Here is a 14,792-nt window from a genome sequence, read left to right as displayed (position 1 = left end):
CGTGGTGATGCACCTGCCACCTGGTGTCTGGGCACATCTGACATTGTGGTCTAGACGATCTGGTCGAGGCTTGTGGCCCTCCCTGCCCACGTAGCTCACCTCAGCTCCCACTGGCCACAAGGATGGCTGTGACTCCCTTTTAATGTCCTGACCAATGTAGGGTGATTCAGTCATTCTTCCCAGTGTCCCTCTGATGGGCCGCCAGCCACCTCCACGGGCTCCTCCCACAGTCTTCCACCTGGCATGTGGGCATCTCCAAACGCCTTCTGTGAAAGAACAGAGCTAAGACAGTCTCGGGGGCTGAATTGTGGAGCACCATCCCAGCACTGATTTTACCTTCCTGTCGGGTCATGGTTAGGTGGGGAGCACAGGGACAGTGTGCTTCCAGGTCGTGTCCTCTCAGAGTCCCTTTATTCTCCTCTAGTCTGAGACCACTCCCCAGAGAGGGGACATGGGGCTCTGAGTCTACTGGCCTCATCCTTGTCATCTTCCCACAGTTCACAGGGGCCAGAGGGACAAGGGTCACCTTCCTCTCCTAGACTGTGCTTATAACTAGTTTACCAGACCGGGCTCTTAATGTGTGACAAGGAGGTTAATGGAATTGAGAAAATCCTTTTCTCTATAAGCAAAATAGAACTTTCAGGATTTGCTTTGATGCCCAGCTGGTTCACAGCACTTTCATTCAAGCAGGACTCATGCCCCCTCCTCACTACTGAGGGGCAGTAAGTGTTAGTGTTTTGCCTTAGACATGGAAGGCCAGGAGGGAACAAGGGTAAACTTAGGGAAACAAAATAAAGTCCGGTCAGTGTTTTCAAAACATTCTTGTAACAGACAGTGCATAAATTTGGAAGACAGGGGCGCCTGGGTGGCTCAGTGGGTTAAAGCCTCTGCCTTCAGCTCAGGTCATGATCCCTGGGATGGAGCCCCGAATCAGGCTCTCTGCTCAGCAGGGAGCCTGCTTCCTCCTCTCTCTCTCTGCCTGCCTCTCTGCCTACTTGTGATCTCTGTCTGTCAAATAAATAAATAAATAAATAGTCTTTAAAAAAATAAATAAATAAGTTTGGAAGACAGATACAATTTCAAGCAGCCATCAACTAAAATTCTTTTATAATTTAGGTAAATATCACGAACATGCTACCTAAGGGATAGGACAATGAATTAAATGTGTGGCACATAATTCCCAAAAACACTTGATGAGTCAGCTGTCTGGAACTTCCTTTAAAACCTTATTAATTCTCAGTTTGCCAGTTGAATTTTCTTACAAGTGTAATTCTGCAGTCAAATGCTCTACCACTGACAAGTGTAATTCTGAACAGACATGACGGTTAGCTTCCCAAAATGAAGCAGTGGTGGGCTGTGAGGATTTAAATGATGACTTATACTGCCATTAGAAATTGACAGCAAAAAGACATACATATCCCCCTTATCCTCAGGGGATATGTTCCAAGGCCCCCAGTGGATGCCTGAAACCATGGATAGTACTGTTTTTTTCTTGTTTTTAAAGATTTTTTTTTATTTGTCAGAGAGAGAGAGAAAGAGAGCGAGCACAGGCAGAGTGTCAGGCAGAGGCAGAGGGAGAAGCAGGCTCCCTGACGAGCAAGGAGCCTGATGCGGGGCTCAATCCCTAGGACGCTGGGATCATGACCTGAGCCAAAGGCAGCCGCTTAACCAACTGAGCCACCCGGGTGTCCCCACACTGTTTTCTTCTCTACATACATTCCTGTGATAAGGTTTAGTTTAAAAATTAGGCACAGTAATATTAGTAGTATTAATAACAAATAACTAAGAATAAAATAGAACAATTATCATGATATACTGTTAAAAAAGGTTATGTGAGGGGCGCCTCGGTGGCTTAGTCGTTAAGCATCTGCCTTCAGCTCAGGTCATGATCCCAGAGTCCTGGGATCGAGCCCCACATTGGGCTCCTGCTCAGCGGGGAGTCTGCTTCTCCCTCTGCCTGCTGCTCCCCCTGCTTGTGCTCTCTCTCTCTGTCAAGTAAATAAATAAAATCTTCAAAAATAAATAAATGAATAAAATAAATAAGTTATGTGAATGTGGTCTCTCTAAATATCTTACTGTACTTACCTTTCTTCTTGTGTTGATATGGAATGATAAAATGCTTATGTGATAAGATGAATTGAGGTGAATAAGTCAGGGGTTGTGATGTAGCATTAGTCAACTGTTGACCTTCTGACAACACATCAGAAGGAGGATCATCTGTTTTATCCAGTTGTCCATGGATAACTGAAATGGAGGAAAGCAAACCACAGATAAGGACGGGATGGGGGTGGGGGGGTGATGTAATATATTGAATCTCTGTAAGATGATCAACTGCCTTAAACCACTTTGGGCAATTTCTTAGATTCTGCTATTATCTGGTGATGTTAGCTATTCATTAACTCCTGGAAAACTGAGAAATGTTTGCTGTTAGCGTATGTTATCATAAGTCATGAATGAGGAGGAGAGGAGGGGGAGGAGAAGAAGAGGGAGGAGGAGGGGGGAGAAGGAGGGGGAGAAGGGGGGAGAAGGAGGGGGAGATAGGGGAAGAAGGAGGGGGAGGAGGGGGGGAGAAGGGGAGGGGGAGGGGGGGAGAAGGGGAGGGGAAAGAGGGGGAGGAGGAGGGGAGAAGGAGAGGGAGGGGGATAGGAATGGGGGAAGAGGGGAGGGGGGAGAAGGAGAGGATGGGGAGGAGGGGGAAAATGGGAGGGGGAGGAGGGGGGAGAGAGGAGGGGGAGGAGGGGGGAGAAGGAGGGGGAGGAGGGGGGAGAAGGAGAGGGAGGAGGGGGGAGAAGGAGAGGGAGGTGGAGGGAGAAGGAGAGGGAGTAGAGGGGAGAAGGAGTGGGGGAGGAGGGGGAAGAAGGGGAGGGGGAGGAGGGGGGAGAAGGGGAGGGGAGGAGGGGGAGAAAGAGAGGGAGGAGGGGGGAGAAGGGGGGAGAAGGAGGGGGAGGACAGGGAGGGGAAGGGGAGGGGGAGTAGGGGGAGAAGGAGCGGGAGGAGGGGTCCAGCAAGGGGGCTATCGTGTAAGGGCACCGGTATCTGAGACCCAGGGCAAGGGGACTTGGCTGTGGACCACGGGAGAGACACAGGCAGGGCTTGGAGTCACAGAGCCTCGCCCCGCTGTGATAGTGGGCAGATCCTCGGGACAGGGGCTGAGTGTGCGCTCTCTGTGACTTCTCTCTGCATCATGAGAATGGAGATAATCGCCTCTACCTCATAGATTGTCCTGAGATTTACTGAGATGATACATGTGAACCTTTTAGCATGTTCCTGACACATAGGAAGCACTCCGCCCGCGGAAACTACTAGTACTTTATTACTATTAGCTTCGGTAAATCAGTTTATAAGACTATATCTAAACATTCACAGGAAAGTATTTTTGTATACTTCTGGACATATAGTGGACTCTTCACATGTTTGTTTTTAAAATATGCTCCTTTCCAAGTTCTACAATTCACTCTATTTATGAACGGCTTTCGACCGATTTGGGGGAATGGTTACAGTGGTGGCTTCACTGAATCTCTTCCTTTTCTTTGGGTAATCCGTATCTTCATCTCCCAAGAGTAGAATATATTGTGACTTCACGTTGCTGGAACAAATCTGACATTGCGGGTTTGTTTAAACAATTTTTTTCAGCGGCGCCTGGGTGGCTCAGTGGGTTAAGCCTCTGCCTTCGGCTCAGGTCATGATCTCAGGGTCCTGGGATCGAGTCCGGCATCCGGCTCTCTGCTCAGCGGGGAGCCTGCTTCCCCCTCTCTCTCTGCCTGCTTTTGATCTCTCTCTCTCCCTCTCCCTCTCTCTCTGTCAAATAAATAAATCAATCTTAAAAAATTTTTTTTCAAATCAGATTTCTAGGGAGATATGAAAGAGAAAAGGAATTTGCTAGGGAAAAACATGGTTTCTCAGCATCCTAAGGCACTGATCCAATGTGCTAAGTAGTGAGGGAAACCACAGAAACCATCACCCAGAAAAGCGAATGCAGTGCTTACTTATATTCTTGAACTTTTCTTCCTTTTGAGTGTAAAGGACAAACGAAATGAGGATTCATTTTAGTAAGAAGTATATCTAGAGAAGCAATCATTTGCCAAATCTGATAATTTCCTTTAAAAGAAAAATTCTTGGTTGGGCTTCTAACAAAGGGAAATTGCAGTATCAAAATTTGCTAGTAAGGTCTAGGAATTCCGTAGTACCCTGTCGTGGCTGCTGAAGTCAGACAAACCAACTTTTTGCAGCTAATTCCTCAGAAGTCTCAGAAACCTGTGGGTTTCAGTCTCCTCTTCCTTCTGGAACCTCGGCAGCAGTAAGGTGTGTGTCCCTCCAGCCGCCGCTGCTCCTCTTTCCCTCTGGTCCCCCTCGACCAGCCTGGTGGATTCTCCAGTGGCCAACGGTAGACGGCTTGTGCGCGGGGTCTGTTCCTTGGCTCACGTGTGCATAGCCATAGGCACCTTAGCACCCTGTTTGGATTCCTTGAGTATTTGTGGAATAAAAGAAGGCATGTAAGAAAAATGACTTTATTTCATTTTTTAAAGATTATTTATCGACAGAGAGAGAGAGAGTGAGAGAGGGAACATAAGCAGGGGGAGTGGAAGAGGGAGAAGCAGGCTCCCCGCTGAGCAGGGAGCCCTACGTGGGGCTCAGTCCCTCGGCCCTGGGATCTTGACCTGAGCCGAAGGCAGCCACTTAGCCCACTGAGCCACCTGGACATCCCTCAAAAATGATTTTAAAATATAGTATGTCACGTGAGTGGGAAAGACCAGGAGGCTCCGAGGCTGGGGTTTTGGGACCTGGAGCAGAGGGGGACAAGTTACCCAAATGATATTATGCAGCCACGGCCACCCCCTACACCCTCCCGGGATCAGAGAGGGCAGATGTGATGTACAGAGAATATGACAAATCAGCGAAAGTTCATACCCACAGTAATTCGAACCTTTTTTCCCACCAAAATCTTTTTTTTTAAATCAGGGAGGGAAATGAAGCAAGATACGCCGGTCAAATCATCCCTCTTCTCCTTTTTCTACCTTCTCTTCCAGTGGAGATACCCTGCCCAGCTGTAAGATGACGCAAAAGAAAAGGAGGCTCAAAGGTGGGAACAAAGGAAAAAGCCACCAAACCAATGGCATAGCGAGAGGGCAGGGGAGGGAGGCCTAAGGGGTGGCTGTTGGGGGGGGGTGATGCCCGCAGCAAGGGCCCTGAGGGGGAGAGCAACCTCGAGCTGCTTCCTGGGGAAACCAAACCTCAGAGGAGTTTGAAGAAACAAACAAACAAAATGAAATGCTCTTTCACTACTTAGGGACTGGCGAAGAGGGGCACGGAGGGGATTCCCATCCTGGTAACTCCAGAGGCAGGAGTGGACAGAGTTCCAGTGCCGCCAGCGGCAGGAGTGGGCGGCAGAGCCACGCGTGTGGGCAGCAAGGGAGGCCTTGAAGTCTCTGACTAGGTCTGAACCCAGAGGCATGGGAGCCATTCTCTGACTGAGGCTGATCAAGGTGAAAATAGACTGCCTGATCCTTCACAGGCAGGGGCATCCGCCGGAGCAGGGGACCCCAAGGGGCCAAGTGTTCTCATCTGGCTCTGCCAGGCCCCACAGAGTCAAAGGAATGCAACCCGAGGAGAAGTGGGCCAGAGGGAAAACAGATCTGTGGGCACCGTGGAGTCAGTTTGAGAGTGTGAATGCCATCCTCCGCTCTGACATCCTCCGCGATATGGGGAGCAGACTTCAGCTTCAGTAGCCAAGAGCCCCTAGAGTTCTAATTCAGGCAGGTTCCCCAGGATTTGCCCCCCAGTCCTTTAGATCCCACCCCCTCTCATGTTCCCACCCCCTACTTCCTGCAGTACAAAGCCCATCTTCTAAACTCAATTAATAATGAACACGAATGCCAAGTCATTCATGTCAGATTGTGAGCTAGAGGAAACTGACAAGTCAGAAATTTGCAATGTGAAATCATTCATCCATTGAACTAATATTAGTGAATAGCCCACAGGGTAGAAGCAATGACTATGGGGAGACATTGAGCCCGAAAGTTTCAAATGAATATAACATTAGTTTCCCCCAAATCCTTTCATAAAATCACTGCAACCTCTTCAGTGGTTCTCCAGAAAGACACTTTTTCATCATTTTTATACACAGAGGCTGCATAATGGAATCCTATTTGCAAAGCAATAGTTTAGGGAGGAAAAAAAAACAAGCCTGTAAAGAAACCAAAACTAAACTCTCAGCTAAAAACAAAGTCTGCAAGTCTTATCTGAAATATACGGAGAGAATGGAACTGAAACCCTGCAAAAGCCTCCGGGGGATTTGTTTCTCAATTCTCAGTGATAGGAATAATGAAAGATAGAATGGAAGATTACTCATATTCACTTGCATATGGGTGAGTTTTAAAATCACTTAAAAATGTAATTTTATGCAAGTATTACACACACATAAAAGAATCAAATCCATAAGGCTTATAACAAAAAAATCTCAGTTCGTCAGCCTGCTTCAGCCACCTCGGTTCATTCACTTTCCAGTCTCTTAGCAGTTTGTTTGCTTTTCCTGGTATTTGCTTGAATAATATCCACCTTGTGGTGTCTTTTGGGTCAGCTGTTTCAGGGATTATGCACTTTTACTTGTGGTGAAGATTTTACTCCCCAGCATTCCCACTTTATGGCTGATGCTCAGATGGTCACACAGTCACGACCACATGAGTTGTTTCAGTATTACAAAATGAACTTCTGCATTGGTTGGTCCAGAAGCTCCCTCCGTGCCCGATCCCTGTCCCCCAGGCTGCTCCCCGCTCCTGTCCTGGGACACCGTGCACTTCCCCAGAGCCCAGCAGTTAAGGGGGGACCCTGAACCCAGCTCTAGTGCTTTCACCACTACTCGCCCCGACTGCCGAGTGCCCTCCCTGTGCTGATTACTTCCCAGTCCTCTTACCCTCCCCACAGAACTGGTCCAATTTTTCATTGAATTCAGTTTAGAGTGTTCCTTGTTATATCTGTATGAACACTGGTCACTGTGAAGCTGATTTGTAACTGTGAGTACATTTCCTGTACGGTTTTCTGCTTATACTATAGCGAATAGTTGTCTGATTTCTTATTTGATTCGTTGTTCTGGACACCTAAATACCACAAATATCTCCTTTATACGGTTCTCCAGGTGGGTAAAACGATCACTCCTTTTGTCAGTTCTGTTTCCTCCTCCTGAAAATACCTCTTTTCTAGTCCTTCCTATTCTTGTTGCAGCCTGGTCTGACCGGTTGGACTTTTCTCCAGATTTGCTGACTAGTGTCCCGAGGACTCGAGTTTGCTGCTCTCCATCTTGTAGCTTCTCTTTGCTAGACCCCATGGCTGCTGCTTTTTTGTTTACCCTTTGTAGTGGAGCACATCCACTAGTAGTGTCCCAAACAGCATGCTTTGGGGGTAAAATGTATATATTTTAAAGGATGTATTTATTTAAATTTTACATGTCTGAGAATGGCTTTAGGTTAAACTCTCACTTGACTCTCAAGTTAGGTTAAACTCTCACTTGGCCGGGTGTAGATTTCTAGGTTGCAACTCATTTATACTGGATGTTTCTAGGTTTATTCCTCCAGAGAGTTCTAGATTAAAAGTTACTGTTTAGGCACACCTGGGTGGCTTAGTTGGTTAAGCATCTGCCTTCAGCTCAGGTTATGATCCCAGAGTTCTGGGATTGAGCCCACGTCAGGCTTCCTGCTCAGGGGGATAAATGCTTCTCCCTCTGCCCCTCCCCTGCTCATGTTCTGTCTCTTGCTCTCTCCCAAGTATATAAATAAAATCTTAAAAAAAAAAAAATTACTGTTTAGTAGTTTGATGCCATGCGGATTCCTCTTCCTTTATGATCTTTCTCCCCTAGTGGAAGCTTTTAGGAACTTCTCTTTAATACAGTGATGTGCCTTGGTGGGGGCGATTTTGTTTTTTTGTTTCTTATCTTCATTTCTTGTGCTGAATACTCAGTGTGCTTTTTCCTCCCGGAGTTTTGGAGTCCATGTGGAGTCTTGGTATCTGGGAATGTTTCTTGTATTATTTCTATTTATTTACTCTTGTTAAATTGACATACACTTCACGTCCCAAATCGTTCACCCAGGTAAAGTGTACCAACCAGGGGCGCCTGGGTGGCTCAGTGGGTTAAGCGTCTGCCTTGAGCTCAAGTCAGGATTCCAGGGTCCTGGGATTGAGCCCTGAATCAGGTTGTCTGCTCAGCAGGGAGCCTGCTTTCCCCTCCCCCCTGCTTACTTGTGATCCCTGTCTCAAATAAAAATCTTTAAGAAATAAAAAATAAAGTGTACCAACCAATATTCACCAATCAACAATCACTCCTATCAATTTTAGAGCATGGTCATCACCCCCAAGGGAAACCCTATACCTATTAGCAGTCACTCCCCATTCCTCCTACCCTCCCCTGTCCTCCAACCCTGGGCAACCACTAATCTATTTTCTGTTTCTATAGATTTGCCAACTCTGGAGATTTCATATAAATTGAATCATACAAAAGTGTTTTGTGAGTGATTTGTAACTTAGCACGCTTTCAAGTTTCATCCACATTGTAATATGTACTGTACTTACTGCCAAATAATATTCCATCAATTGAACATACCATATTTTATTTTTCTACTTATCAGCTGATAGACATTTGAGTTGCTGTTGCAAACATTCATGTACAAATTATTGTGGAGACATGTCTTCAGTTCGTTTAGGTTTAGACCTTGGAGTTGAATTCCTGGATCACACGGTAATTGCATTGCTTGATAATTTTGCTCCTTGGTTCTTTTCTGTACCTTCTGGCAGATCCCGGGCCCTCTGAATTTATTCTCTTTATTCTTATCTTTTCTAAATGGCCATCTGTTAGTCTTCTTGTTTTGCTTTTGGGAAAATTTCGTATTATCTTCCAGCCTTCCTACTCAATTTCTTTCAACTTTTACACCTATAATTTTCAAGAACTCTTTCTTGTTTCTTAATTTAATATTCAGGTATTTAATTTAATATTCAGATATTTAAGAAATGGAATATCTTCTGTTATCTCTGGGAGGACCGTGATTATTCTGAAACTTTGTTTTATATGTATCTCTAGGTTTTTTCTTTGGTTTTAGTGTACTTGTTTTCATTCACTCGGTTAACCAATATGCACTAAGAAACTATATGCCAGGCACTTTTCTAGGTGTTTGGAATACATCAGAACAAAGATTCTTTCCTTTGTGGAACTCACAGTCTTTGGTCTCTGCATTTAAAGGCCTCCCTCAAGGGGCACCTGGGTGGCTCAGTCAGTCAAGTGTCTGACTCTTGGTTTCAGTTCAGGTCACGATTCGTGTCATGATCTCAGGGTTGTGAGATTGAGCTCCATGGTGGGCTCTGTACTCAGTGGGGGGTCTGCTTGAGAGTCTCTCCCTCCCCCTCTGGCCCTATCCCCACTTGCACATGCTCTTTCTCTAAAAAAATAAATCTTTAATAAATAAATAAATGCCTCCCTCAAATGTCTGATGAATCTTGATTTGGGTGTTTATTATTTTTTTAGATAAACTTACATATAATAAAATGCATAAATATGTAGCTAAACAGTTATACATATATATACAGCCATGTGAGCAACACTCGGATCAAATACAGAACCTTTCCTTTACCCAAAGAAGTTCCTAGTGACCATTCCCAGTTAATATCTCCCCTCTCCCCACGGGTAATCACCAGATTGGTTTTGCCTATTCTGACTTCAGACACACTATGCACTCTTTTGTGTCTGGCTTCTTTTATTCAACATAACATCTTTGAGATTCATCCATGCTCTATCAGTAATTCATTTTTTAAAAATTCTTGTGTTTCATTATATGTATATGCCACAACTAATTTTCTTCATTCTACTACTGATGGATATGTGGGTAGCTTCCAGTTTTTTTTATGACGTCCACTTATTTTTTAGAATGAAATACAAAATGTTTCTGGAAGCTCTGTGTACCTGAAACTTAGACACTGAATGACGGCAGTGTAGGGTGGTCGGACTGGCCAGCTGCATATGTGGTTTGGGGTCTTTAAATATCCCACTGTTGTAGCTCTTTTCTCTCAGGTTGTTCGGTTTCTCTCAAGGATCATCTAAGATGTGTGAGCCAAACGACCAGTATTCTGGAACTTCAAATCTTATCATTCCAATGGAGAATTTTATTCTGAGCATTTGTTCTGAGCTTCACCTTTACTCTCCAGGGACTCTTTAGTTCAGTTTTTTCCAGAAAACACGCTCCTCTGGCAAAGGCAGTTACTGACGGTGAATGGAGGGGCGGCGGACACAACCTCATGTATAGGCTCCTCCATCTCAGCTCAGCCTTTTGCAGTGTCCTCCATTCTTCAGCTCGCCAGAGATCCTGGGGGCAAACAGGCAGATTTCTCTTACCAATGTCTCTCTTTGCAGACACTTCTTCTGATCTGCTAATTCATTACTGTTTCCTCCATACACATTCTTTCTTCCTATGTTACGGTCTAGGCAACATACCTCCTGGTTTCATCATCAGGTTGACTGCATATTTCTCTCGTTCTTGCTATTTGGGGGGAAATGCTACACAAGAAGAAAAAGGGATTCATTGCCAATTCTAAAAAGTACAAAGTTCTTAAGAGCTAACCCTGCCTCTTTTCAAGTTCACCTATAGCAAGTCTTTTTAGGCAAGATACATATAGCTGTACCTGATGGTCCTCGGTACATTATGCTCTCTCCCAACCACCTGCCTTGGGGAAATTCGCTTCACACTGCCAGCAATCTTCCTGATTTTTCACGTAAAATAATCGAAACTGCTGAAACGTCACCTCCTCCACAAAGGTTTTCCGAGCTTCTTCCCAAAGTTTGCCAATATACATCTATTTAGCATTAGCTGCTTTGCACAATCATTGTTTACATGCTCATTGTCTCCATTAGAATATATGGGCTTCTTGAAGACAATGTTTAGCCAGTGTTTAGTGTTTTCATTTCTTTCATCAAGCCAAGCAGTAACAGTGCTTACAGAATGCTCACTATGTAAATTGTGTGCCAAGTACTAGCCTAAGGACTTTATATTATGAACACATTTACTTCACATAATAACCCTATGATATAGGTATTATCATTATCCCTATTAAATTAGCGGAAACAACAGCACAGAGAGGTTAAGTAACTCTAATATTCCATATTCCAATACTATTTAATATTAACTGATATTTCACTAATATTAACTAATAATAACTAATAGATGATCTGGGTCTGAGACTATGCTCTGAACCTGACTTTTGAACCGAGTCGGTGCCTAACATGTATTTGTTGAATGGATGACTGTGAAGGGAGAGAAGGAAAAACCATGGCCTTCAGCAGAACTCAAACAAATTCAGTCTTAGAGATAGCTATATTTTGAAGCAAACAAAAAGTCTGATTTTATTGACTTTGTTCTTCATGCAGCCCAAGCCTTAATGACCCAGAGAAGTTCTAGCATATGATTTCTGTCATCTACTGGTATGGACGGAATATTTGTGTCCCCTCAAAATCCCTAGTTGAAGCCCTCACCTCCAGTGTGGGCTCTATTTGGAGATGGGGACTCTAAGGAAATAACTAAGGGTAAATGAGGTCATATGGGTGGGGCCATGATCCAATAGTATTAACGCCCTTATAAAAAGAAGTACCAACACCCCTCCCCCCCACCGCACATATACAAAGGAAGAGAAACCTCACCAGAAACTGAATTTGTTGGCATCTTGGTCATGGACTTTAAGCCTCCAGAAATAGAAGAGATTAAATTTGGTTTTGAAGCCATCCAGTCTAATGTGGTATAGCAACTCAATCAGACTAATAGTTTCCAATGGCTGAAGTTTAGAAAACCGATTTTCCTTCACTTCTGTCAGAAACTAGCTGCTTTAACAGCGTTCTCTCTCACTTGGAACTGGATTTGACCTTCTTGTGCTGTGCTTTTTTGTTTTGTTTTTCTTGAAAGCAAATTTTAAGACTCCATCCAATCCAGTCTTCTTTTACCATAAGGAGGCCAACACTTGACTTTGTTTTCCTTCAACATCGCCTACAACTATAGACTTTCTTACTTTTCATTATCTTAGTTAGCTAATTCTTGGCTTATGCAGGAATCCAATTTCTCCTCCTAAAAACGTATACTTTGGGCACCTGGCTGGCTCAGTCAGAAAAGTATGTGACTCTTGATCTTGGGGTCATGAGTCCAAGCCCCACGTTGGGTGTAGAGATTACTAAAAAAAATAAAAATTAAAAAAAGTATACTTACCCAGTACTTTCACTGATATCAGCCAGGCTTATCCTAATTAATAATGCTAATATCCTGTCCTTGCCTGGTGGTATTTCATTTGGAACTCTGCTATAACTGTGGAGTGATACTCTGGGCTCTCTGAGGGATTTCAAGTTTCAGTTGTCTGGGAACTTTAAAATATAACAAACTTTTTTTGTAATTTTACAAATTTCCAAACAGGTACAAGAGTAGAAGGATGGCTACATCACACAGATCCAACATTATTAAGATTTTTGCCACATTTACTTCATCTATTCCTTTTCTTTTTTTTCCTTGCTGACATATTTCAGGGCAAATCCAAGACATCGAGTCATTAAATTCTATGTCTCTCAATATGGATCTCAATATGTCTCTTAAAAAAGGAAGACATTTTCTTATATAATCACAAAGCGATTCTCTAATCTAGGAGAATTTACAATAAGTGTTTTGTTTACAGGCTATTGAAATGAAACAACTCATACAGAATTTTATGCTATAGAAATATTATAAAATACTATAAAAACCATAGCACTGTATTATAATAACAATATTCTGTAGCTTCAAAACAATTTCAAAGGGAAATTTCGTATGTTCTGAAAGGCAGGATGTTTACCTATCACTCAACTAAAGCTGAGTTCAAGATGTCTCCAACAACTAAAAAATACACAGTATCAAGATTTCAGTCTTTGTCCGTTATTTTAATTAAAAACACACTGCAATTACAAATATACAGATCTGAAATTGCAACATTAAAATACAGAGTGCAATAAAGTGGCTTTGTAAATTTTCTTCACTGAGACCGACTTTGTCACATTTTTATGACTGTTAAGACATAATAAATGAGAATTACAGATTTCCCAACATCATGATTAAATTCCTCTGCAAACGAATGAAGTTATAGGCATCAAAGGAGAAAAGGAGAAAAGTTAGATGGCCCTGCCTACATTGTATTAATCTGTGGAAGAGACACAGTAAGAGCTATAATAAGCTATAGCGAAATATTAGAGCTATAGGCGATATAGCTTTCTTTGCCTTCTACCAATAACATCCTTGATAATAAACAGCCGTAAATGTAAAATAGTTCAGTATGATTGCAACTATATTTGTTCCACAATGACAACTAGTTAATTTTTAATCCAATATATATTTTTGAACTGCAATCATGTACAAAGATATCATAAAAAATTCTGAAGAGAAACCCTTAGTCCCAAGTCAAATAATGTTTCAAAGTTGAAAGGCCTATAGAAAATAAGTGTGGACAAGAAACACTGGCTACCTGCCAATTTTTATTTCTAAGGGAAAGTCTTATATAAATAAGTCATCTTTGTCTTACAAAACAAAAACAAAAAAATTCTAAAAATAATACCACAAATCCAAATTAGCCAAACTTGGAGTAGCAAAGTCAAAGCCAGTCTCCTCATCTGCATATCAATGTGATAAATCCAACTGCATTGGGGAAACAAACAAACAAACTTTATCTGCTCCTAGCTCCCAGACAGAACTGATGATTACTTTTAGCACTTAGAGACAACTGTGACACTGGCTCTTCTTAAAAGAAAGATGTATACTAGAAATCCAATAGAACGTGTTACTAGGGATAGTCCACAAAAGCTGTAAGGCAGCCAAGAGCCAATTACATTTAAGGACTGTAAAAGCCTGCACTCTTAATGCCCACTGATGGGCTTTGTGCCAATATTCAAAAAATAGACTTTTCACCTACCAGAGACGAAATGATGAGGAAATACAATTATTACATTATATCCTAGCATAGAGCTACTGTATTTGTATAAAGGAATCACTAGTTAAAGAGTTATTTGCCTTTTTAAATGAAGTCCCGTCGAGGCATTAGGCTATATATAATCTGAATGTTGACAGTGTCGAATTTCAACTCTCAAGACAAACAAGAAGAGTTTATGTGTCCAGATTAATTCTCTTTGGCCGCAGTGGATACCATTTTCTCTGGGGACAGTCTTTAGGTCGCCTTCTTTTCAGGACCAGGTCAGTGGCTTTCCTGGTTGAAGTCTCTGTTGGTGTGGTTTCTATTTGTGTTCTATAGCTCTCAGGTTTAACATCTGGTTTCCTATAACAACCGGAAAAGACTTCTTGGTGGACCCTCTGGAGCTGGATAATAGGCTGCATCTTTAAAACTTGGGAAAATCCATCTCCTTGTTCAATTAATGCAGGCAAGGACTTAAACAAACAACAGTAATGCATAACATTAATCTCAGGTTGAAACACAAACACACAGAGCCAGAGACAATGCTCTAGAATGTCATTCTTCAGGTTAAGGCTTTTTCTAAGACCTAATTATTTGGGTCATGGATATTTGGCGTGACCTTAAAATACCAATATTAATTGAGGATTTTAAACAAAAACTAAAACTAAAAAGATACATCCTATTCCTGCGATGCCTCGTAGTAAAATAAAACTTTGGCAGCAGGAAGTAACAGAATTTCAGAACTGAGGATTTAATGTCTAAAATTCCATATTTGAGGATAGAAGTATTTTAGAAATCTTGATCATCCAGAGCAGGAACCAGTACATTTTTCCTGTAAAGGGCTTTACATC

The 14,792-nt window shown here is 42.8% G+C and overlaps 1 protein-coding gene across 2 annotated transcripts in view; it reads right to left on the bottom strand.

Annotated features, from left to right (window-relative positions):
- The window catches only part of LOC308356155 (kinetochore-associated protein NSL1 homolog), a gene marked incomplete at its 3' end in the record, with an annotated part of 431,182 nt that overhangs the window by 386,477 nt on the left and 29,913 nt on the right, over nt 1-14,792 (bottom strand). The window contains exon 6 of one of the 2 annotated variants that reach the window (XM_080824931.1): nt 12,905-14,414. The exons of the other annotated variant lie outside the window; for it this stretch is intronic. Coding sequence (XP_080681057.1) covers nt 14,136-14,414 — 279 coding nt within the window. Of the gene's footprint in view, nt 1-12,904; nt 14,415-14,792 lie in introns of those variants that run through there. 2 annotated transcript variants of the gene reach the window in all.

The sequence above is a fragment of the Martes martes genome (assembly GCF_963455335.1).
Source record: "Martes martes genome assembly, chromosome: 15".
Classification (NCBI taxonomy): Eukaryota; Metazoa; Chordata; class Mammalia; order Carnivora; family Mustelidae; genus Martes; species Martes martes.
This window is presented reverse-complemented; position numbering and strand designations above follow the sequence as displayed.